The sequence below is a fragment of the Phalaenopsis equestris genome, unplaced genomic scaffold (genome assembly GCF_001263595.1).
Source record: "Phalaenopsis equestris unplaced genomic scaffold, ASM126359v1 Scaffold000479, whole genome shotgun sequence".
Classification (NCBI taxonomy): Eukaryota; Viridiplantae; Streptophyta; class Magnoliopsida; order Asparagales; family Orchidaceae; genus Phalaenopsis; species Phalaenopsis equestris.
In genome coordinates, this window is record NW_018164920.1 from 300,632 (window position 1) to 327,707 (window position 27,076).

Genomic DNA, 27,076 nt, shown 5'->3' on the forward strand with positions numbered 1-27,076 from the left:
ATGTCTTAAAACTAATTTAGCAAGCAAATATTTTCTTAGTCTGAAATAAAAATGCAAGCTGACACTAGTTAGTGAAACTTATGATATAAAGAATGACATCCAACTTGTCTCATTCAAGGAGGAACTTTTTGCATCGAAGTGAACTTTTACTTGCCACAGCATCAAATCGGGAAGGAAGCTCATGAAAACTACGATTTTATTATTGAAAGACTTCTTGCATAAAAATTTATTTAGAAATTTCTTTTATTCACCAAGGTCTAAAATTTTCTAAGAAACCAACTGATAAAAAAAAAAACTAATTTTTCGGCCTTCAGCAATCACTGGTGAAAGCACCAAACGGAACGAGAGAAAACAAGCAAGTTGGCGAGTGTAAAGTTTATTTTCATGGGTGAATTATGTTAATAAAATGAAGGCAGGGACATAATATACAAACAGAAGCTTTCTTGGCATCACTGGAGGGACGTGGAATGAAGTGGAAGAAAGCATAGTATTTACAGACCACTAAAAATATTTACAGCTTTATTAAGTTTAAAAATATAAAAAAAAAGCCGAATTACAGTCACCAGAAGCCACCTAAGCGAGGAGAAGAATCTCACCATGCCACCAGCAGCTAGCGGTTTTGATCTGGTCTCAAGAAGTTGTAGCATTCCAACTGGTTCATTTCCCCACCTAATACAGGGTCGTACACACATCTGTAGAAGCTACGGAAAACAAGAAAATGGAACATAAGCATCATTTTCATTATAGCTAATTAGAAGAACAGAATATCCTAAAGAGCATAATGAAAGTATTATAGGCTAAATAGGTTGTTTCATTTCTACAAAATTACCATGCGTGATGATTTATGAAACCTAAAAGGGTATGATGAAAGTATTATAGGCTGAAAATTTTTTCAATAAAATCTCATGTATAAAGATCAATAATGTTATACTAACCTTCCATCCATTCCAAGAATAACAATAGTGTTTTTCTGATGGCCGAAAGCAACAATATACTGGCTACCTTCAGGTAATCTGAATTGCGCTACGGACCATTCTGAATGGAAATATTTGGGTAATACACCTACAAAAGTCATGGTTGTATAAGTAGCAGCTGGAACTCGACAATTCCAACAAGAGTATTAAGTCACAAGGGCACACCTTCAAATAGAAGAAGTAAAAATAAATGGGAAAAAGAAAGGCTTCCAAAAATCGAACAAACATCAAGGGAATTTTACTAGCATACCACCCACAATATTTTTAATAAAAAATCATCTTAATCTTTAAAATTAACGGTATACCAACCTAATCTATCAATTCCACAAGGATGTTATGTGGTTGTTGTACCCGAAAAAAAAAAAAAATCCATAAGGTCATTTTTCATAATTACCTTTAAATTTTGCAAAATTATGGGGATTTTACAATCATACCACCTTCAATTTTTTTACTAAAATATCATTTTAATCTTTCAGATTATTCTTATACCAACCTAATCTATCAATCCAGAAGGATTCTATGGAGTTGTCAAACAAAAAAAAAAGAAATTCCATTAACGTATTTTTCATTTTTACCCTTAAATTTAGCAAAATTATGGAAAACACCGTTACAGAAACCGAATATGGTTGGATCAAGTAGAATGCTCAAAAATCAAACTTAGCCCTTAAGCACAACTGAGCTATGACTTGCAAATCTCCAAAAATTCCACATACTCAATTATTACAACAACAACAAGTCTCTTTTATCCCACCCAGGGTCGGCGATATGAATCCTTTTCCTCCACATACTCAATTATTGACAAGGTTAAATCAACCTATTCCCCAACACCATCCCCCATCCTAGATCAAGGATTTAACTCATTTAATTTTAAAATATAGTGAGAATTAACAAAAATATTAGTATGAAAATAAAGATAAATATTGTAAACCATTAAAATTAGCCAACTCCAAATAATCACATATGATTAGTATAAACCTAAGAAACAATCAACTTAAAGTGATGCATAAATAAAATTCCCAAAATACTATTCATAATGGGATTAACAAGAAAAAATTAATAATTCCCTTGCCATCTAGGAAACTAATATATTTGATGTGCATCGCGATTCTAGTACCAATGTGTATGCATTGTTAGTTCATTGATTTCAATGATTGGAAATCAAACAAAAAAAAAAGGAAAAAAACATTCATGATGTGCATGTTTGAATAAATATTGACATGTGAAGCCTTATATAGGTCATTTAACTCTCAAACCAGTTGAACAGCCTACAGTGACCAACATTCTTTAAATCTCCACATTTTCTTTGCCAAGTCATTCAAGTTCAGAATCCCATCACCTTAACAAATGCTCACTTCAATCTAGGCCTCAAATTTAAGTTCTTTCATTCCATAAAATCAATGCACTCTGCATACTCAACTTACATTGTTGTAATCCTGTATTAGAGGTTTAACTGCAAGCTCCATTCCCCCTCACCTCTCATCCTTACCTTATTGCAAAACCTATATCAAATTGAGGCATACAAGTTTAATCAGGTTCAAGCTGGATCTTTAAGAACTAGACATTAGAGTATGCCCTCCACCCAAAACATTTCTCCGTCTACTCCATTGATACCCCTCCTTCCTCATAATGGTACTGTTCTTCTAATGGTACCACTCAAGATTGTCAAGAACCGGAACCAAATCCTCTTGATAAACATAATGGTATGGATTCCTCAACTCGTGGCTCTTACACCAATGGTTGATAACTTTAATCAACCAATTGCACGTATGAAAGGTATCTGTGGGTGCATTGGTCATCCAATTAAAATATATGTAGCCTATGGAAACTTGTTACAATCTTATAGATCTTTTGTGATAAATCTTGATGGTGTGCAGGTTCCCAACTTTATCCAAGGGGCTTTAAAGGTTCCAGTATGGAAACAGATAGATGAGGAAAAAATTTGGCCTCTAGAAAAGAATAAAACATAGATACTTACAAAGTTACTTCATGGAAAAAATATATACTGTAGTTTGCAAATGGATAATCAAGGTCAAATATAAAGAAGATGGAAGTTTAGAGAGATTTAAAGCCAGACTGATTGTCAACGGCATCAAACAGCCATACAACATTGACTATCGGAAAAAATTTGCACTTGTTGCCAAACTTAACGGTTTGAGTATTCTCTGTTGCAGTAAATCAAGATTGGCCTTTATACCAACTTGATGTCAAAAAAGCCTTCTTAAATGACAACCTTCATGATGAAGTCTACATGACTATATCTTTGGGCTTTAAAAATAAGTCGAACAACATGTTAGTTTGCAAGTTGAAGTTCTTATACGACTTGAAGTAATCCCCTCGTGCTTGGTATGACATGTTTACTAAAACAGTGATTTCAAACGAATATCATTCATGTCAAGCTAATCATACAAAGTTGGTTAAATCCAATTCTAGAGGCAAAATTATCATACTAATAAGGATGCTTGCAACAATTTTGAGATCAAGGACCTTGGGAATCTCTGATATTTTCTAGGAATGAAGGTGGCTCGATCTACAAAGGGAATTGTCATATCCCAAAAGAAGTACATCTTAAACCTGTTAAGTGAAACTTTCATGCTTGGGTGTAAACCTGCCGACACACCTATGGATTCAAATAAAAGGTTGAGTAGAAGTGAAGGAAGTAGTCTAGTTGAGAAAGAAATCAATGATTTGTGGGCAAACTACTTTACCTATCACACAGAAGACCTCACATTACAAACTCAGTCAATGAAGTAGGTCAGCACATCAATAACCCAAATGAGGATCATTGGAAGCGGTGAATAAAATTCTGAGATACTTGAAGATGACTACTAGATAGGATTTGTTCTTCAAATAATTTAAAAACGGTGAGATTGAGATATACACAAATGTTAGCTGGGTAGTAGAGCTAACTAATAGGAATTCAACCAATGGATAATATTCACATGGAGAAGCAAAAAAGGAAGCTATTATCTCTAGGAGTAGTGCAAAATCTTAATATCGTGTTCTTGCATTAGGAATAAGTGAGAAAATGTAGATTCAAAGGCCGTTAAGGGAACTTAAGGTTGAGATGAAAGATGTAATTAAGATTTTCAGTGATAGCCAAGCAGCTATTAGTATAGCAGCAAATCATATGCATCATGATAGAACAAAACACATTAAAATTGACTGACACTTCATCTCATAAAAGGATAATAATTGAATTGTTCGGCTCATTTATGTTCCCACAAGACTTCATGTTGTTGATATTCTTGTCAAAGCACTGCCAATAATCAAACAAGATGAATTGAAGTCCAAGTTTGGTTTGTACAATACATACAACCCAGCTTGAAAGGGAGTATTGGAAAGTGTCTGCACTAGAAAGGAACCTCAAACTATGTTTCACTAATTGTATTTCCTTTATTAGATATTTCAATTTTTTGTTTTCCTTATTTTTGGAGGGATTTCTATTTTGGTCCCTTTCATTATTATATATATATAGGAAGGTGTAAAGCATTGGAAGGTGATAAAAAAATTCTTTTCAGAATGACTACACAAACCCAGGTCCCTAAGAACCTCAAGTTTACGCAAATTATCCCAGGCCACATAGTGTAAGCCCTTTGAAATGGACCCTTGTCCCATAAAAAGTGCCTGCAGTTTTTCACCAACTCCTTAAAAACACTAAGAGGAATGTCCATATGTGTGATAATATATGCTAGCAAAAATAGGAGAGAAGTATAAATGAAAGTAGCCCTCTTCGTAAGAGGTAAGTGTCACTTGCCCCAAGCATTGAGTTTACTCCTGGCCTTAGTAAGTTAGCAAAGTCTTCTTTATTTAGTTTACTACGGGCTATAGGAATCTTAAGGTAATGAAGCTCCTCCACTTTCTGAAATTAAGGAGATCTAATAATTCTTCTCTTCCTCCAATTAATTGTAGTTTTACTAAACATAACGACAATTTTTGTAAAATTGATTCTTCAACCTATCCAACCATAGTAGTCTTAGAGAATATTAAGCAAGACTTTGGCAGCTTGCATGGATGCCTCCAAGAAGACTAAAATATTATTAGCATAAAGTAAGTGTGACTATCAAAGGCCATCTTTAGTAATTTTAATGCCAGTGTGGTGAGCTTTGTGAGAAAGTTCAAGTGAAAAAAGCTCCAAGCAAAAGATGATTAAAAATGTGAAAGGGGACACCATCAGCAAAATCCACACTCCGGCATAATCCAAGGGAACATTTACCTATTAATGATAAGAGAAAATTTGGGTCTTTCAATATAACCTCCAACCCAATTTCTAAATGTAGTGGGAAAGCCCATATCCTGCATAACCAACTAAAATGTTTCACAACTTATCTTATCATGTTGTTGTTCCATGTCAATCTTCAAAGTCATGAGCCAGAAACTAGCAGTAGAGTGCTTAAATTTATTAATCACCTCCAAAGCCACCAAAAAAATGGCTAGATATAGACCGCTAGGGAACAAATGCAACTTGCTCTCCCGAAATAAAAGAAGGTAGGATACCTTTTATTCTATTAATCAAAACTAGTGCCACGGCTTTGTAGAATGTTTACCAAAGGCTTATCGGCCTAAGCTTGGAAGAAGTGTAGGCATTCACATTCTTTGGCAGGAGGGCAAAGAGAGTTTTTTTTTCCAATTGTCGGTCATGCAACTAGTGTCAAAGAACTCCATAACGGCTTGAACCATATCTTTACCCACAATCTGCCAAAAGAGTTTAAAAAAGGTATAATAATATCATCCAAACCTAGCGAACAATTTGAACCCACAATTTCGACAGCCTCCCAAATATCCATCATATTAATCTGGGCTTTCGAGATGCTTTAGGTCATATTCCATGATGCATTGTCTTTCCTTAAAGGTTCTCACTTGGCAAGACTAACTTGTGCTTGTTTCCATGTATTCTTGACAAAATGTACGAAGATGTCCATGATTTCCTTCAGGTCCTCTATGAAATCTCTATCATTAAGTTTGATGAAGTCGATTTGATTAGGCCGGGAGAAAGTAACAAAGTGAAAGAAGGGAGAGTTGGCATCGCCTTCACTCAACCACCTGACTTCAGCTCTCTATCTTCATCAAGCTATAATGCGGGCAAGAATTAAGACAAGCTCTTGGACTTTCCTCCAAAACTTGGCATTAGAATTTGGATTAAGACCACCTGGTGAGCAGTTCAACAATTGAAGTTCAATAATTTCGTTCTCAAGAAATTGCTTATAAGACCCCGACGCCTTAAGCTTATTCCTACTCCAATAATAATGAGCCTTGAGTGTGCCTTTGTTATTCCTTTGAAGAGCCTCCACACCGAGCCATCATGGCTTGTCCATTTATTCCACACAATATGATGCACAATGGGCTAGATAGCCAAATATCCCCAAATTGCACCCACCTCGTGCGTTGTTCGGATGATAGATGACCTATCAATGACAATATTGACAATGATCCAAAGCAAGACGAATGAGGTGGTGAACTTAACCCTAAGATATAGGTTGATGGCCACAGAATTGCTCAGCACTCTATCTAGTTGAACCCAGATCTTTCTCTTTCTTTCCTTGTTATTGCTCTAGGTGCATCAATGTCCAGACAAACAAAGGTCATGCAAATCATTAAGGGTCATAAAATCAATCATTTCTTGGACTCTAAAGGGTTTGCCACCTTTTTTGTAAGCTTGTGATAAAATGAAATTGAAGTTGCCTACCACAATAGTAGATGAGCTGCCCATAGTCCTCCTAATGTGATAGTCTTTGCTTGCATAGAATGTAACTATCAGCCAAATTTTGTAGTCTTGGAAAGTAGCCCAACCTATAATACACCGCTCGGTTTGAGCCACATAAAGAAATAATATTCTAACGCCAAAAGGAGTAAAATACCCCCCGATTTACCCATAGCCAATTGTCGAAGAAAATATAAATTGCTGAAAATGAATTTATCGATATCTCTACAACTTATGTATTCAGTTTTCTTTCGAGAAGCCCCAAAAAATAGGTACTGAATCTTCAACAAAGTCTTTAAAAAGGTTGTCATCCGCCTTCTTATAAACTCAACAATTTCAAAATGCAAGGGGATTTATTATTGAACCAGAGGGGATGCATCCACAATGCACGGTTCCTCAAAAGGATTCATCTTCCTCTTCTTTGGAATTAGTTCGATTGGTTCAAGATATTTCAATTCTTTGTCAAAGTGTTCTATAGACTCTCGTTCTTCGTTGCCCGTCTTTGTATTTAGCAGCCTTTTTCCCCTCATGCAATCCCATATAACTCATTTGCTTACGGAAAAATTAAGTGATTGCGGATTGTTCGGAACCTCAAGTTGTTTTGTTTGCTCGTTGAGATGAGTCCAAATGGATGGACATTGGGGGATGTACCCTTAGTATCTCTTCTATGGCTTTTAGTTAATGTTTCATAATTAACATAACAAGTTTTACAGAATTACTTATCTTGTTACAAGCTTTCTTCTTTAAATTAGCATTTCTTCTTGGATGATTCTTCCTCCATGAAATAAGAATCCAAGGCCCACCGCCTGTTCCTTCAACATTGATTTGGCTACATTCCCTTCATTGACAATATTATTCAACATGACACCATTCCTTGAAATGACAGTTTCACGCATGCCATTATCCTCCAAAGTATTATTCTTCATACGTATGTTTTGATGTTGATTGGGCATGTATGGCTGACTAGCGTAGGAATATTAAAAGATCCCTCCATAATAGGCTCGTCCACCTGAAAATCCTGAGTTGAGATCTTGTTTTGGGTTGAATAATGGCTTTAGAGATGGCTTGATTCACAGCCACCTTAATCTCATTTTCAGTGGTAGCCTATTATTGATCAACACAACAGCCCTCACCTTGTAAGTTAACCCTCAATCCTTTATATGCTAAACCATGATTATTCATTGTCCTATCATCATGATAAATTAAGACAGGTGCTTGAACTTTCTATTATGTGTTGGCTCCTGCTACACCACCAGCCTTAAGCAGGCAAATATCTATTTTATGATCCACAACCCACAAGGGAAGTAGACCTAGTATATTCCTTCATACTCCCCACATTGAAAGAAGGCTCCATCTTGATATTGAATCCAAACATATGCAGGAATCTTTTTGGGTAAATTTATCCTACCAAAATCCTAGCATGCATGTTTCTACTCCATTCATTAGAATAAGCATCAAGCCGTAATGGTTGGCATAACATAGTAGTCATATGTTAGATCGACGCCTACGGCATCGTCTACCTTGTACTTCACTAAGTCAACGCCGAGCTCGCCAAAAAATAATTTGAAGACTTATGTTAGGCTTAATACTTAAAAAATAATTTCATCATTTATTAGTTATTAATATGGGGTATAAATAGGACTTAATATGTTTAGGGTTAGATTATGTGTGTAATTGTTGCCTTGAATCTAGGGTCAGAATTTGAGAGAGATCGCCTAGTTGTAGATGTTTATCATTTATATGGTTGTTTCATACTGGTGAAGTAAAATATTTTGTATGCCCAAATATCTGTGAAAGCTCGTCTCGTTCTGATCAAATTGATATCAGAGTTGAATCGATCGAGAAGGGTCAACTTGTTCCTTTCAAGATCCGCAACTACACTTCGATTTCATATGTCCCCTTCATGACTGAACCTTGTGATATAGTCGCGATTCGAGCTAGTCGGGAAGCCAACGATGGGATTGGGGCGAACAAGATCTATTGTGCACGCCTGTGTAATTGAACCTCACGATTTGAGCTAGCTAAGAAGCCTACAACGGATCACGACATGTAGAACCCACCGCGCTGCCTTCGTGGCCAAACCTTGTAATACAGTCATGATTCTAACTTGCTTGAAAGCCAATGACAGGATCACAGCTTACAGGATCTGTAGCGCGTCTTTTTGATTTAACCTGGTCATATAAATGCGATTCGAGCTACCTAAAAAGGCCAACAACGGGACCATCACGCACCCACCCTTCATGACCAATCCTCATGATACAGTTGCAATTCAAGCTAGTTAGGAAGCCAACGATGGGATCGCAGCATATAAGGTTCCGCTTTCATGACTGAACCTAGCAATACAATAGTGACTCGAGCTAGCAGGGAAGCCAAGGAAGGGAACGCAATATAGGAGTTCCACCATTGTGATAGAAAACTGTTCTGAGAGTAATGACGGCCAAAATAGATGCCTTGGAAGAAAAATTAGAAGGAGAGGTGAGCCAAATCATATTTAAAATGGAGAAGGGCTTCTCTTTCATCAAGAGGCAGTTCTGATCCATGGAGGGGAGATTCATGGACTTGGAAGGAATGATGAAGAAGATCGTGGTGTTTCACGCAAAACCCCTGCCACCCACCTCAGAATCAAGCGGCAACTTCCGAAACGGACGTGAGCGGTAAAAATCTGAATGATTTGAGCGGCATCAAGTTTATGTCGCTGCCTTGGGGGGATATGGAGCCGCGGGATCGAGCGAAAGGAATCGGGAGAAGACTCAAGCCAAAACACTTGTAAGGAATAGAGCGACATCTAGATGACTAGAACAAATAGAACTAGGAAGAATCGAGCAAAAGAGTCAAGAGCATATTCGAGCTGCAGCGGCTAGAGGGAATTGTACATCTAGAGGTTTGGAACGAGTTGCAGCGAGCAAAACGGGATGGTGAGAAATTCGAGGCTGAGGAAGATAGATTTGAAGGCATTCAGCCCAGAACAAGGAACCGCAATGGGTTAGACCCTGCGGAAGACTACATCTAACCATGCCAGCAACAGTAAATTTGAGCGAAAACACCTAGAGAGAACTACACATCTACAAGTTTGGAACAAGTTGCAGAGGAAAAAGAAGATGGTGTGTGATTCGGGGTTGAGGAAGATCAATTTGAAGGATTTCAGTCTAGAACAAGGAATGACAATGGATGGCACCCTACAAAAGGTTACAGCCAACCATATTAGTGCCTTTTGTTGTGGCAGCCTTCCATGTGGAAGGTGATTCAAGAACCTATGGGGACGAGCAAGCTAATTATGGGATAAGCTAGACTTATAGGAAAAAAAATCAATGAGTCGAGAAAGGGAAATCAACCCCTACTTCATGGGTAGAATAAGCTTCGATCGAGAAAATTGAGGAGACTTATGTTTAAGTTTAAGCTTTTGATCTTTGAAAGAGAGAATGTCTATAGTTGGATTTATCATGTGGAGAGATACTCTGTCGTTAATGGCCTAACGGAGGAAGAAAAATTGATGGTGACGGCTCTGTGTTTAGAAAAAAAGTCTATGAGAGAACATCAGCCAATCAGAATGTGGGAAGAATTCAAAGACAGGTTGATGGAGCATTTCAGAACCATGAGGGAAGGAGATTTACAGGAGCAATTTTCTGCAATGGTCAAAAAAGGATCCGTCATGGATTATTAGGAAAATTTTAAGATGTTATCATATCGTTCTTTAGAACACCACGTTGACCATTTGAAATTGTTGACAGTACTTGGGGTTTCAGTGAATCCATCGAAAGTGGAAATTATGTTAGATTGGCCACTACCTGAGATACTAAATGGGTTAAGAGGATTTCTAGGACTTACAAGATACAGTTCGAATGTGTGGTTGTTGATAGAACAATTGAAAAAGATTCAATGGAGGGAGCTACGATCCAGGCTTTTGATATTTAAAAGGTCAAGACGAGTGCACCAATGCTTGTCGTACCTAATTTCAAGCAACCATTCATTATAGAGACAGATGCCTCAGGCTATGAGTTAAGCACAGTTCTAATGCAGTGTCAATGACCCATCACTTATTTTAGTTAAGTGTTGATAACGAGAACAAGAATCAATTCAATTTATGAGTGAGAGTAATAAGACTTGATCCAACATGAGTTTTCTCTCTTTCACCTTGAGGACAATGTGTTTATTGGGAGGGGAGTAATGTTAGAGCGACACCTACGGCACTGTCCGCCTCGTGCTCCACTAAGTGTACACCGAGCTCGACAAAATAATTGAAAACTTATGTTAGATGTGAGACTAAAGGGGCTATTTTGTCATTTGTTGGTTGCTATTGTAGAGTATAAATAGGGCTTAATATGTTTAGGGTTAGGTTATATGTGTGATTGTTGCCATAAATCAAGGATTATGATTTAGGAGAGATCGACTACCTCTTAAATTGTAAGAGTTTATCTTTTATGCATTTGGGTTGTGTTGTTTTGTGCAAATGAAGTAAAATATTTTATTTGCCCTAATCTCTGTGGAAGCTCAACTCGTTCCTATCACCATTCCAATAATGAAAATGAAGATGAGTTTATCTTGACCCAAACAAGTGAAAAGAGTCTATGTAGTGAATTGTTAGAAAATGTGGGAGTCCGCCTTTCCATATCAACGATATGCCCAGCCACCATCCAAGGTCCTACCGTCATGCTGTGTCCCTTGCATCTCCTGAATTGAAAATGAAGATGAAGCAATCTGCAGTAGCCATAATAAGTTTGAATTCTACATATTGTACCCAATTTAGATGTAGTTCAGCTTTCAGCATAGTATGAGTTAGCCACCTTCCAAGCAAAATTCCCTTTGCCCTCTACAATTTTTTCAAGTTCACTTTCACAGCTTCCAAATTCATAGACACCATCCATAGGTGTCACTGCTATACCAGTACCACACTACCATTATCGTCCACTCTCACAACTTAATAAAATGCATTCGGTGGCACATAAGAATCAAGTCAGTGCAATAAAAAGCAAAATAAATTAGTAATATTCGTTAATGGATATTAATCTTTTATAAATTAATTATACATTGTTTCTAATAGATATGTACCTAATCCTGTCTCAGCTCTTCAACTACAAATTCTATGGTGTAATGCGTATCATAGTAATGCTATTATAATAATATATAAATCTCAAGACAGTTCATGAAGCCCTAAATGTTTGCATCTCATTAGAAGCTATGACTAATTTTTATGGCTGGCTGAACAGTAATGCTTAGAGTTTGAAGAATTTGACTTAATCTTGAAAGCAAACTTATTGATGTGAGTGGTTCTTCTATTTTAATGTTCATAAATGTGAGCTTTTCTTTTCTTTTCTTTTTTTTTTTTTTTTTTTTTTTGGTTGGTGGTCGCGGGTTTTCTCTTGTTATAAACTTGGATTGGACTAACAATGACAAATCAAATTTGTTAAATAATTGCTTCCAGAAGAATAAAAAAAATATTTTTCTGGCTATAATCCATCCGATCCCAATAACTAGGAATAATGAAGACAATAGCCAGCTGCCACAAGACAGTATCAGAAGTTCTACCCATAGTGGCGTGCTACATCTTTTTAAACTGGCTCAGAAGGTATTTCTTATGAAACAAATAATGGAAATTCTCCATAACTTTAAAGTTCAATTACTTGAACTAAAAACATTCACTGGAAACCAGCACCTTGGCTGTGCCTGAAATCAGACAAACAAGGGAATAAGCCACCATTCAGAGATGATAATACCGCTGTAGCCAACAGGTGTAATGCAGAGTTTTTATGAAAAAACATTTTGCAGTTTAATTCAAGAAAAATTTAACCGGAATTTTCTTTTATCCATTGACTGCACATGAAGGGAAAATGGCTCATCAAATGTAGGAAAAGTTAGTTAACTGAAAGCTTTAAAATAAACAGAGGAGAACAATAAAAGGTTACTTGAACGAATCTAGAGATAGATGTAACTAGAGATTGCATTTTCCCCTTTCTCGTGAAAAAATCTTTCAAATAAATTCATGTGTTCCAAATATGAGAAGTTAAATATGTCTGATATTTCTCGAAAACAATGACAGACTGAAGGTAGAAAAAAAAGATAAAAAAGCAAAGAAACAATGAAATTGGCAAGTCAGCTATTTTTCACTGAAGGAAAAGGGTACTACCATTAAAAATATACAAAAGACAAAATGAAGGAATCTAACCCTTAATGAAAGATAGTGATGAACTCGCAGCAGGAACATTTGGTTCTGGTGCAGGACGTGGTTTATCATTCGCTGTTAAACCCAAATTAAGCTTGAGGTTGAATACATGTATTGTTCCTTTGTCACTGGAAACAACTAACCACTGCATGTTGACAGAGAAGGCAAGGCTGTATATCTCTGCTCTGTCGGCACCCCTCCGCACCTGTGTATGATACCAAATATGAATTACAAAACCATTTAACTGCAGCAGAAAAAATAGAAAGAACATCAAAATTATAACTATTAATCAATGAAATGTTAGGGGTCTAGAATAATGTAACATAACAATCAGGACAAATGCAAGAACAATTTCACAAGAACAAGGCAACGAATAGAATTGATCAGCCTGCATGCCCCCAAGTATTTGTGGATTTAATTCTAGATTTTCAAGAAAATTATACTCTCTACATTATTTATTCTCCAAATGCAAATCAAGTTATTCATCTCAAGTTTTGATCTACCCAAAATACCAATAATCTCAATCATAGCTTATGCCTATTAAGGAATCGATCTTATGATAAACCAGTAATCAGAAGATCCAACAATGACCAAGATGATCCATATTCTTTATATCGTATGTGGTAACCACAAAATGAAATAATGAATACTACAAGAATAGTAATTTGTTTATGTCCCATTTAAGGCAAATCTACAAAGCAATCCAAAGCCCAAACAGACTTGAGGCACACCCTCATATGATTCAAGTGAGGTGTATGCCTCTTAATTTTAGTTATTATTATTATTATTATTATTATTTATTTTAATTAATTTTGTAACTTATAACTGGCTCTACCAACTCATGCTACCCTCATAACACAAAATTCTCCTCCCTTGCATGAAACCTCCCCTCACTCGCATTTGCCAGTCTTTCCTCAAGCTTACCACTGTTGTCGTTGTGCCTGCTGTTGTCATCGCTGACACCCCAAGCTTCCTTCTTCCACAAGGATCCCCACTTTCTGCACCAATTTTTTTCTCTATCTGGTGACAATCTCCCAGCCTAATTTTTTCTAGCATAAATATAATCTATTTGTGTGGTTTAGATGGGGTTTCTATTTTCTTAAATATTTGCATGTTTTCAAACTTATTTGAATCAAAATTTTCAAACTAGGTTTTGTAACAAACAGTTAAAGACAGAAAAATCTGCAATAAGCCATAGAAAGGATCCATTCAGGAGACAGTGTGCAAGTCGATGTTAAAAAAAGCAGCAAAAAATGTTTGTTCGAAGTAAAATTAAAGCGAGAACATTGTTAAAGGGGTGTTATAATGATAAAAGAACACCAATTGGCTTGCACAAAATTTTTAAACAATGTGCCAAAGTGTTAGAAGCAATAAAAAGGGAGATCTGATCATATAGGAACAAATCATTGATATCAAAGCATATTCGAAACCAACAATTTGATGATGCAATTTATGTTGGCTCTTGTTATGGGAAGGAGCACAGTGTTAGGGATCAACATCTTTACTAATAATGTCTAATATAGATATATGATGTCTCATAGATTACTATACGATAAATGTGGAGAATGACATGGGTTATAGAAATGGGTAAACTGCATCTCAAAAGATGTCTCAAAGCATGATAGAGATGTAGACAGATGTGTTTGTATGAATATTGGGAGGTTTTCCTATGAACATGTCATTTTATTCAATGTGACAGCCTCCCCTTCTTACTTTAATATGATTTGTTCCATAAATGCCTGTCCATCTAAGATTTTAGGATATAGGTGTCAAAGAGGAACTAAGTAATATAGAGAGACAGGAAACTAAAAAAAAATTGAGTTTACCTGAATGATAATCATGTCTAATGAGTATTCTGAAATACAACAACAACAAGCTTTTATCCCACTAAATGGGGTAAGCTACATGAATCTTTTTTCTCCATTGTGCCTCAGTTGAGTTATTTTTATTTAATTCTAATAAATGAGTAGTCTGACAGAAAGAATAAACATTTAATCAATATCTTGGTAAATAATCCCTATGGCGCTATTTATTTTTAAATTATAGAAGCGTCTGAACAAGTGTAGGATACAAAATACATTCTAAGACTAATTAATTAAATGGTAAAAGAGATCAAAAAGCATTCAGTGATCAGAATTCCAGGTGTTGCACAATGCATACATCTGATTTAAGATAAAACTTATTGACTTGCCCCAACATTAAAATGCAATGATCAAATAAAAAATAAATAAGTTCATCTACAACCATTAATGACAATTATCCTTGATGAAAAAGTTTTCTGAAAACGAACTCCTACACCTTGCTGTAACAAGATTTGCTATAGCCTATTTAAATTCATAAAATATGATAAAAACTAGGTAACAATTATAAATAATGTTTATTTCCACTCAATAGTTTAGCTGTGTATAAATAAAGTTGAGATTAAACAATTCAGAACATCTATTTTAAATCAAAGGTTTTTATTGAGTGTCAAATATACAGTAACAACCACAAGGCTATTGGTTCAAATTTTGAGAAGGGTAGATGCAGAGAAAAACCCAACCATGGGCTTTACTTATAATATAATTACTAAGGCTAAGGAGTTAATAGCCGAAAACTTATGAGGAGTGCAATACACTATAAGGAGATATATGATATCATTGATGAAAATTGAGAGCTTCAATCTTACCGTCATTTGCATATTGTTGGATGATTTCCTAATTCTCAATTTCACTTTGTTGAAAGCAAGTCAACCAATCTTCCAATCAACTTAGGGTTATAACATTACATGGATAGATTAATTGTTAACCCCAGTAAAAGAGCAACTGCTGATATGCAACTCATTCTATCTAAGAATGAGAAAATTTTTCTTTAAGTTGCACCAAGCAAAAGATATTATTGTAAAATATAAGTAATTTTTAATATTTAATTACTATTAAAATAAGAAATAACCCTTCAAATTTTAACTTTTAACTATAATTTCTTTTTAATTTAGTTAAATGATAAATCCAATTTAGTGATGGCACTCCAAACCTATAGCATTTTGTTGTTAAGGTATTAGACATACATACTCGTCATCTAGATGTGACCGTGACTAGAGAACATATAATCAAATTCATAAAAAAAATGAGAAACCGTCTAACAACTTTAAGGATATTTTTCTTGTTGTACATCATATACAACAAGAGATTAAAGAATAAAAGTCTGAATAATAAGTATTTGAAGCGTGTCAAGGATCCCCAACCATGTTAAGATATTTTATCGGATGATGAATGACTTATGAATGATAACAAAGAGAATATACCATTTATGTTACAATAAAAAAACACAAATGTTAATTTCCTTTATGGGGACAAACAAACTAATATATCTAATGCAAACCAAAAAAAGATTTAAAAAAGATATCCCTGGAAATTTAAGTATTTGAAGTTATCTTAAATTTTAATAAATTTTAAAATTTATTATTGATTATTATTCATTAAAATAAAAGGTGACGAAGATTGAAGAAGATGAAAAAGAATAAAAGTTGGAACTTAAGATGAGATAGAGGAGAAAGTTATTATTATGATGACAACTCCAACAAAAATCCTTTAAGTGATGAAAGTACTAAGAACATTTTGAATCCATGAATGTTGCTACGTTAAATAATAACAATGAGAGAAATTTATTACGCTAAACTTATTTGATAGCTTCTTTTCTTGATATATTATATTACTATCATTTGATATCTTATTTACTTTGACTAGTTTATGTTTGCATTATACATTTATTTTACATAATTAGTTACTTGATAGCTGCACCAACCCTATCGCGGATATATTCATTTGCATTTTGTCTCTAAGTGTAAAGCCACTCATCCACCTAATCATTCTCATCTCGGCAACACTTAACTTAGTATTATGCTTCTCTATTAAAGGCCAACATTCAACACCATAAAGCATTGCACGTCTCACCACCATCTTATAAAATTTTCCTTTCAATTTAAGCGGTACTTTTCTATCACAGAAAAGGCCCGAAGCATTCCTCCACTTCAACCAACCAACTTGAATTCTACTATTAACATCCCCATCTATATCACCATCGCTTTGAACAACAGACCTGAGATATATAAATCGTTCACATCTTTTAATAATTTGATCACCCAAAGTTACACTTCTGTCACTAGAGTTACTACTACTAAAATTACATTCCATGTATTCATTTTTAGTTCTACTCAAATGAAAGCCTTTAAACTCCAATGTAGACCTCCATAATTCAAGTTTTCTCTGGGCTTTTTCTCTCGTCTTATACAAGAGAAGGATATCATCAACAAAAAGCATACACCAAGGTACATCCTCCTGTAAATGTCCAGTAAGACCATCCACAACTAAAGCAAAAAGATATGGGCTTAAAGTTGATCCCTGATGTAATCCAACAGAAATATAAAAATATTTGGTTAATCCTCCTTCAGTTCGAACACAAGCAACAACTCTAGTATACATATCTTTACCTCTCAAGAACTCTCCAAAGGATATCTCTTGAGACCTTATCAGAAGCTTTTTCTAAATCAATAAAAATCAAATGTAGATTCTATTTATTATCTGAACTTCTCCATCAAACTTCTCGATAAGTGTATAGCTTCCATAGTAGACCTACCCGGCATAAATCCAAATTGATTATGAGAAATTTTTGTGATGCTTTTGTAATATGTCTTAACCTATGCTCAATGACCCTCTCCCAAAATTTTAAAGTATGACACATCAACTTAATTCTTCTATAATTTGCACACTCTTGTGCACCCCTTTATTCTTGAAAATGGGGACCAAAATACTCTTCCTCCACTCGTAAGCCAAGAAACTCCCCAATCTCCTAAACATTTTCATACTTCAATTGGGATATCATCAGGTCACACAGGGTTTCCACCTTTGGTTTTCCTTAAAGCGTTTTCTTTATTGGTTTTCTTTAAAGCCTCATCAACTTCATTTTTACTAATGCGACGGTAAAAATGAAATGTCTTATTATTAATAACAATATTAAGATCACTACTAAGGTCGATCGTATTTTCAGAAACTTCATTAAATAGTTTATCAAAATAACCCACCCACCTATGTTGAATATTTTTTTCTAAGAAAAGCACTTTTTGATTTTCATCATTAATACACTTTACTTGAGTTAAATCATATTTCAAGTTTTCTTCATCATATTCAACTTAATAAAAGAAATCCATACATCGAACTTAAATAGCATGCCTGAAAGAATTCAACAAAGGAAATCTTAAAAGCAAAGTAATAGAAAACCCATATATGAAAAATTGCATTCCATGCTACAATCACGAGAAATCAAAGTGATTAAAGGTGGTAATAATTATTTGATACAACCCCAAGAAAACAAAGGCACATAAAACAAATTGCTACAATCCACCAAACATTAGATTGCATATCAAAGACCCACTCTGCTATAGTCCCAAGAATAAGAAAGCTTTAGGCTTTCTGGTTGAATCACAAAACTAGAAAATAAACATGAAAATAGGAGAAATGTGAACTTTCGTCATGACATATGAAACGGGCTCATCTATGAAGCCCAATGTAAGTAAATGTCAATCAAAATAGTTCTTTTCAAACATGAATCTTCTAATAAGAAATCATGTGCCCAAGTGATGACTTGGCTTGCTCAAACTCCAAAACAATGAAGCCACTAACACCCTAATATGTATGATTACAACATTATCTCCATAATTGAATCATATAAAATTTAAAGAAACTATATGGAAAGAAAAGTGTTGATAAAAGAATGGTATGGTTATCACCCATAAATGAGTCACATTTCAAAATGATTAATGATTTCAAAAAGCATTAAACCCCGTCAATTCAAATACATCATAGTATGAATAAAGTATTAGCACTATATTGAAACAGATATTAGCTATTAGAAATGGAAATTTGATAATTTATTAGGCATGTAAGATGATTACAAACAACAGTAACGAATAAAATTACCCCTATTATCGATAATAATCACATAGCAACATAATTAATATGTTAGAATTTATATTAGGAAATAATTTATTCCTATTTGAAGTTATGAGGATTAGATTTGTTTCCTAATAAAACTTTATTTCTTTTCATAATTGAGATTTATTTTCTTGGATTGGATATATTTCCTTTCTTATTTTATGTTGTTCATTTATCTCAAAATAATTAATATATTAATTAGAGATATTAGGTGATATATATTTCCTTTCATGTTATTTCATTTTTATTGGTTTTCCTATTCTAGCATTCATGTATGGGTTATTTATACCCCCATAACAATAAAATAATTCCATTACTCCGCATTATTCTGAATTCCAACATAATATTATCTATAAATTTACTCATTCCAGCAATATTCCTCAAATGCCTATAATTGTTTCCCAACTTTTAATGTTATTTGTTGCTTCAAGTTCAATTTAGTATCCTCCAAGAACCATATTAAGCATAGATGACTTAAATATTTTAATTTGTTAATTAATTACTTTCTTTAATTAGGTTTTACATTCCTCGTCCCTATACTAACTATTTGGATCAGCTTTAAGAATCATTCTCATCATATTCTTGTTTGGTGTTAAATAATAAATCCACTTTATGACCTTTAATTTACATATTTTCCTTCATAAGCCTTCCATATATAAATATTATCCATCCATCTAATTGGTAGATCTTGTAGTCTGCTTTGAAAATGCTCAAATTACACAAGTATATTCATCAAAATATTTTCTAAAAGTGTTATTCCCAACTTCCATCTACATAATAATTTTTCAATCCATCCTTCTTTTACCACAAATTCATTCTAATTTTTACTTCATCCCAACTGAACTTGGTAACAGCAACTTCTTCATCACCACATACTCAAATCTATGCATAATTGGTCTAATTGAAAATTTTCAAAATTATAAGACTCCATCATCTTCTCTTATGACATAACCCCCCCGAAACACTTCTCCATATTTAGCACTCAAACTTAATTCCATAAAGTATACACTAATTAATATCTCAATTTTTTTATTTAATTCATAAAATATACTCAAACAATTAAACCATGATATTGCTTGATCATTAAAAATATTTACAAAATCTTATCATTTTCACATCCACTTATATTACATATCATGCAATAAAACTTTATAATAGTATTTATGTTCCATTAATCTTCTAAGAGCCTTTTTGTAAAAATTATTTTAAATGTTCTGTGTTTTGAATTGATTCGAGAGATAGTTCATCATTATAAATAAGTTAATTACAAATAGCATACACAAAAATTTATAATTTTAATATATGTATCCAAACAACAAAAGATAGCCTTAACGTTGAACCCTTTATGTGACAACCATAATAGAAAACTCTTTATTACTTTATTGTTATTTTTATACTATTCAATGCTTCATTATGCAAAAGTTCAATGACATCAATCCAATAATTAAATAATTATTTCTCCTCCATGACAACAAACTCTTATAGTACTTAACCAAATGCATTCTCAAGATCAAAAAACCAATAGTAGATATTTTTTGCTCCTTATAGTTTTTCATTATATGCCAAAGCACAAAAAATCATCTCCATAGTAGATATTTGTTGACATTAATCCAAATTGATTCTATTATGTCAATGTGAACTTTTTGACCCTACATTCCAAAAGCCATTCCTATAAATTCATATGTATGATACAATATTAATATTTCCCAAATAATAGTACTAGATATATCATTTTTTTCCCTTAATCAAACCTCTCTAGCATCTCCCATAACTCTACAAACCCTAGCATGTCTAAAACAAATTAATAGCTTTATAAATATGTGCCATCATCGAAGCTAACTCAACCTCACCTTTTTTTTTTAAACAATCCATATTTTACTTCAGATTCAACACATTTTGCTGATCTTAAAATAATAATTCTTTAAACTACCCCATCAATAATTTCTAAAAATCGGCATTTTTCACAATTCATTGATGCCATGATCCATAATTACAATCTTATAATCATGAATCTTAAATAAAAACTAAAATAATTTCTGATGCCTTGATATTTTTGAATTTTTAACCATCCCTAACTTTGTATAAATCAAATATTAACAATCACATTACATAAAATAGTAAAATATCAAAAATAAACAATAACTTTTGGAATTTCTCAATACCAAATATTTCCCTCATCTTTTAATTTTTTACTAACATGGGCTATTTATAATTCTTCTGACTGTTAAGTCCACTAACTCACTATCATCATCATCACGAGTCTTGTCCAAAGTATTTGTGGTTGAAGTTATGAATCCTGAAAAATAAACAAGGACTTATCATTCTTCTTCTAACAAATATGTCCACTGGTATTTGCGGTTGAAGTTATGGATCCTGAAAAACAAGTATGCTAATAAAAATGTACAACCTAATGATACGTGACATGATGCCATCCATATGATTTGGCTAACACGGTCGGAGTATCAGGTCACGATCCATTAGGTCCCCTCAACCAGTTCAACTGAATCCAAATCAATCTCCATGAGATAAGGCGCTTGCATCAAGCAAACATGCAAGAAACAATGAGTGTGGCCTAACCACCAGCTCATCATAACAGATGAGAAAGGTTGCTTAGATAACCAACAACTCACCTAAAAAACTCTCTCCAACCCCTCTATTTGAGCCCCGATACATAGGGTCATTCACTACCAACATTAGATTCTAGGAATTAAGGGATTGAGTATACGGAGCAGACTAGTCGGAATGTGCGACCCTGTCCCAAATATTACCTACAGATTCTGACACCCACAAAGCTACCCCAAGATCTAGATAGCATGATAGAGATTTTTTCTTTAGGAATACACCCATGCGAGCCTTTCATGCCTTCCTTCCTATATAAATAGGGGATCAAACAATGAAGAGAAAAAGCCAAGCATTATTGGTGAGAGACCACGATTCTTAGTGTTCTATTGAATTATTGAGGGCCTCTTGGACCCTCTACCAATTTTTATCTTATTCTCACCCATTCCTTCCTATGGCAGTCTCACGTGCAAATCTAGATTCAATATCCTTTCAAGTGCAATGGGGGTAGATAATGCCACAAACTATAAGGGGAACAAACAAAGGCCTGGAACCTTTAGAAAGGAGGTGTTTTCAATGACAAAACCAAAAAACAAAAAAATATTCCACACACCAAGCCAGTGAATCTCTAACAAAAAACTCCCTGCACTTTAGAAAAGTTGCCACAACTAAAAAAATCAGTAGACAAGTAAATTATTAACTCAAAGGAAGCATGCTACCTCTTGAAGGAGGGTTCCATCCATGGTGCTGAAAATCCTAATCAGTGTTCCCTTGGTGCTGGCGGTGGCGATCAGTCGTGCATCCTGTGAGAGTGCAAAACATGCAATTCTAGAATCATGTGCCACGATGAACTTGGTCTTCTTAACCCCGTAGTGCTCCACTCTCACCTGCCCTTTCTGTCCCCCAGGGCAGACCAGCACCAACGACCCCTGCTGCTGAGATACCGCACACAAACCCTTCGGGTTTGGCACGGTCTCGATTTGATGAACAAGCTTGAGATCAGCGAAATTATACACAAGGATCTTGTGGTCAAGGACGACGACGATGCGGTCCCGCCGCAGGCGGACTGCCCGGACCTCCGATCGAAATGAGAGTTCGCCGATACAGCGGCTTTGATGGTCGTCCCAAATCATCACCTTGTTCGGTGGGTAATAGGGCTGCGGACCACCACCGACGAGAGCAAGGATGTTGCATCGGAACAGCATCTCAACGACACCGATCCCACCATCATCAAAGTCACGGCGGAATATCTCGCGGAAGGGATCGCAGTTATAGATGCGAAAACCGCGGTCAGTACCCGCGGTGAAGCAACCATAGTCTTGGTTGAAGGAGAGGTGGAGCAGCGTCGGAATTCCAACAGCGGCCGTATCCACAAGGTCTGGAGCTGTAGAGAAAGCCACAGGCACGGGAGATGTTGCCGAGACGGTCGGAGAAGGGGAAGGGAGGGAGGAAGGAGGCACCTCAGCTGGAGCGGTGACTGGGGATGAAGGCTGTGAGGTCTCATCCAGCATCTCCTCCTCGTTAGACCGTACCTGTGCAGGACGAAGGGAGGGTTCCAACGAAAGTGAATCGAGGTCAGGATCCTTAAATCCTGGAGAATTCGAATTTTGATCGGGATTATGATCAGTGTTTGGGCAAGGCGAAGAAGCTGGGGCTGGCGAATCGGCTGCCATGGATGAAATCTGTGCACTAGAGAATTTCTGCAGGTTTTTTTGGTGAAAGGTAGGGGCATGAATTTTAACACGACAAGAGGAAAGCGGAAGGCTTTATTTATTTAATATATTTAAAGCTATTTAAAATTTATCATTTTAGTGGAATAATAACCTCCATCTCTAATTTTAGTGCATTCAAAATATTTAAATCGTTTGATTATCTATAAAATTAATACATAAAGAATTTTTTATTTTATTTGGTTATATGAATGCAGAGCAAAATAAAAATTGTATATTTTAAATATTTAGAAATTCTTTGATTATTTGTGAAGTTTTCATTTTTACTAGTTAAATATCATATAATTTTTAAAATTTAAAAAATATATATAGATATTATTATTATTTGATAGAATATTGTAGTTTGACGGATCCTCTGCCTAGCGACTGGGAAGCCAAGACGATCCACGGATCCTCGCAAGAAAGGCTGCAGTTGGCCTCCGTCTCGCATTGCTACCTTCTCTATTGTAGTTTGACGGATCCTCTGCCCTAGCGACTGGGAAGCCGAGACGATCCACGAATCCTCGCAAGAAAGACTGCAGTTGGCCTCCGTCTCGCATTGCTACCTTCTCTGCCCCATTTTTGCTTTTCAGAGAGTGAAATGAAGGATAAAGCCTTGGATAGCTTCAAAATTTTACCAGTATGAGGCGAAGGTTTTCTTGGAGTGTTTCTTGATTCCTCACGACTGTTCGAAATTAGGGTTCTGAATCTTCCTTCCTTTTCAATTCGGTTGGTGGATCTTCTTCTTCGCTCTGGTATTTTGAATCTCTCCCTTCTAGGTTTTTGGATGGCTTCTCCGGTTCGTAACACCTTTTTATCGTATAAGGACGTGGTTACAGTTCGTAACCCACATTTGATAGATGTACTTTGTCATTCTTCTTTTATAGATTAGTTGGTTGAAAGTGATGCGGATGGGCTATTGAAGAAAGCTTCAAAGAAAAATGGTAAATCGGCGCTAATTCTTCAAGAGAATGATACTAAGATGTTGGTAGACCCAATGAAATTTACTTTAATTGGTAAGTTTACTTTTGCTCATCCTCGTTTTGAGGCTATCAGGAAATATTTTGCAGAATGTGGTTTATCTGGTCTTTGGAAAGTAGGACTTATTGATAGAAATCTCATGATTAAGTTACAAAAGGAAGAGGATTATACTGCTATCTTTTCCAAGAAAGTTATCTTTATTGAAAAATGTCACATGAAGATCTTTAAATGGACTCTTAATTTCAATCCGTTGGAAGAGCCTCCCATTGTGCCGGTTTGGATAAGATTTCCTGAATTAAAATTACATTTATTCAATCAGCAAATATTATTCTCTTTAGGTTCGATATATGGCAAACCTTTAAAGCTTGATATGGCTACTCTTCATTGTACAAGACCATCTGTGGCCAGAGTTCTCGTCGAAAGGGATATTACTGCTTACTTTCATGATTTAGTCTGGATTGGGAGTGAAGTGGACGAATATTGACAACCTATAGAAATGGAGTTTGTGCCTAGTTACTGTACCCATTGCAAAATGTTAGGTCATTTGTTCACTCATCGCTTTAATACTCATCCTGAATTACATGATAATAAAGAATTCAAGAAATCAATAATGGAGAATATGAGTCATATGAAACCCTCTTGAAACTAAGAAATTTCGTTTGTTAATACAGAAAATTTAGAGCCTAATCAATCTACTATAGTCATTAATGTGGGTATGAATCTTGATATTGAAACTAACAATAAAATCATTGTCATTCCAAGAGTTCACACGATTATCTCTATTGTGGATAATCCTGAGGGGAATCATAATGTTGAAGGAAATTTAGCTAATGATGTAGGGGTTTCCATGAATGTTGAGCCATCTAATGTGAAAATAGAAACTATTTTTTTTGAATAAACATGTTATCTTACCGATGGGTCCTATGATGGATGATAGTCTAGTTCGAATAAACATGTTATCTTACCGACGGGTCCTATGATGGATGATAGTCTAGTTCTAACTATATCAGAATTGGAGGAAGGTTGGATGGTTCAATGCTCTTCTAGAAAGTGAAAACTCAAAAGAAATAGAGAACTTAGTTATATTAATCCAGATGCTCTTATCATTTATTCAAATAATAAGGATGTAATAATGGAGCCTTGTCAATGAGGCTCACCAGAGGTTTGTTGATTACGGATGAAGATTAACACACTTATATGGAATATTAGAGGAATAGCTAAGTCTATTGCCTCTGATAGATTGAAGCATTTAATTCACACTTATAAATTAATTTTTTTTGACATTTTGGAACCTATGGTTAGTTCGTGTAACAATGATAAATATGTGAGGAAGATTAGCTTCTTTAATTATCTTGCTAATATTAATAACAAGATTTGGTTCTTGTGGAAGGATTTTGTGAAGGTGGAGGTCCTCATTAATGATTATCAAATGCTGCATCTGAAGGTTCATATTCATGAGGATGCTTTTCTTATTTCTATTATTTATGCAAGTTGCTCCAAGAAATCTAGATTAGAGCTTTGGTCTTTAATTAAATCTATTATTTCTACTGCTATAGAGAGGAAAGGAGGTGTTTAGCCTAACCTTAGTCGTATTGCTGAGTTTAATGACACTTTTCAGGAGGCTGGCCTTTTCAATTTGGGTTTTCAAGGAATCCTTTTACTTGGACCTTTTCGATTTGGGTTTTCAAGGAAATCCTTATACTTTGCATCGTGGAAAAATTTTTGAAAGACTTGATCGTTTTGTGGCAAATATTAATTGGATAAGTGAATTTTTACATCATAAAGTGATACATTTGGCTATTTTGGCTTCAGATCATGCTCCATTCTTCTTCAGATCACTGATGGTCTCAATGTTTTGAAATATATCTTTCATTTTTACAATATGTGGATGCTTCATGATAATTATACTCATTTTCTTTAGGATAATTGGAAAGTGGATGGAAAAGGAAAAGCTGAGATTTAATTATGGAAGCTACAAAAGAATTTAGTGCAAAAACTTAAAATTTGGAAATGGAAGGTTTTTGGGAACCTTCAGTTAGTGATTAATGATCTTGAAAATAAGGTGAAAGGTATGGAGTTTGATTATGCTAATAATAATCTGGATTTGGAAATGTTATTGAGGGAACAACAGAATATGAATAACACTATTTCGATGCAAGAAAGTTCTTATGCTCAAAAAACAATTAAAACTAATTTTCTGGAAGGAGATTGTAATACTGTCTATCACCATGCTTGCATTCATAATTGTAGGAAGCAGAATTTTATTTCTAGAATTTGCAAGACTGATGGGAGAATTATCTCTACACACAGTGAGATCATATCTGATGGTATTCAATATTTTTTGAATTTGTTTGCTAGTGATGGTTGCAGGCTTACTTAGATTAATTCCACTCTTTATTCTTCTTCTCTTCATATTAATAATCATTCTCTGACTTGTGATCCCTGCTTAGATGAAATTAAAAACATTTTATTTTACATGGAAGAGGGCAAGGCTGCGGGACCTGACGGGTTTAATGTTGAATTTTACAAGAATGGTCGGGATATTATACAGCCCCATTTTACTGCTAATATTCAAGATTTATTAAGAGGTTTTGATTTACTTAGGTATTTTAAATCCTCTAATATAGTCTTGCTTCTTAAGGTTAATAGTCCTTCTTCTTGGGACGCTTTCCGTCCTATTAGCCTTAACACTGTTATCACTAAAGTGATTTCAGAAATTTTGGTTAAAATGCTTCAACCTATCCTTACTAACATTATATGTCCTAATCAGACGACCTTCATTAGAGATAGAAATATTTGCGACAATGCACTTCTAGTTCAAGAACTTCTTATGGACATTGATAGGAAGAACAGAGGGGGTAATGTGATATTCAAAATAGAAATTTGTAAAGCTTTCGATTTGATTCGGTGGGAATTTATTCTTGATATACTTCAGACAATTGATTTCAATCAGGAATTTTGTTCTCTTATACACAAAATTCTTAATTACAATTACTATTCTCTTCTTATTAATGGTAACAAATGTGGTT

The 27,076-nt window shown here is 34.8% G+C and overlaps 1 protein-coding gene across 1 annotated transcript; it reads right to left on the reverse strand.

Moving 5' to 3' along the window:
* Positions 1-330: 330 nt before the first annotated feature.
* Positions 331-23,108, reverse strand: LOC110028006 (autophagy-related protein 18a). The gene is made up of 4 exons (XM_020729694.1): positions 22,077-23,108; positions 12,833-13,034; positions 936-1,062; positions 331-701 (listed from the first exon to the last, which is right to left on the reverse strand). Exons 1-4 carry the CDS (start codon positions 23,028-23,030, stop codon positions 611-613), a joined length of 1,374 nt encoding a protein of 457 aa, XP_020585353.1. The 5' UTR covers positions 23,031-23,108; the 3' UTR covers positions 331-610.
* Between the last annotated feature and the right edge of the window lie 3,968 nt (positions 23,109-27,076).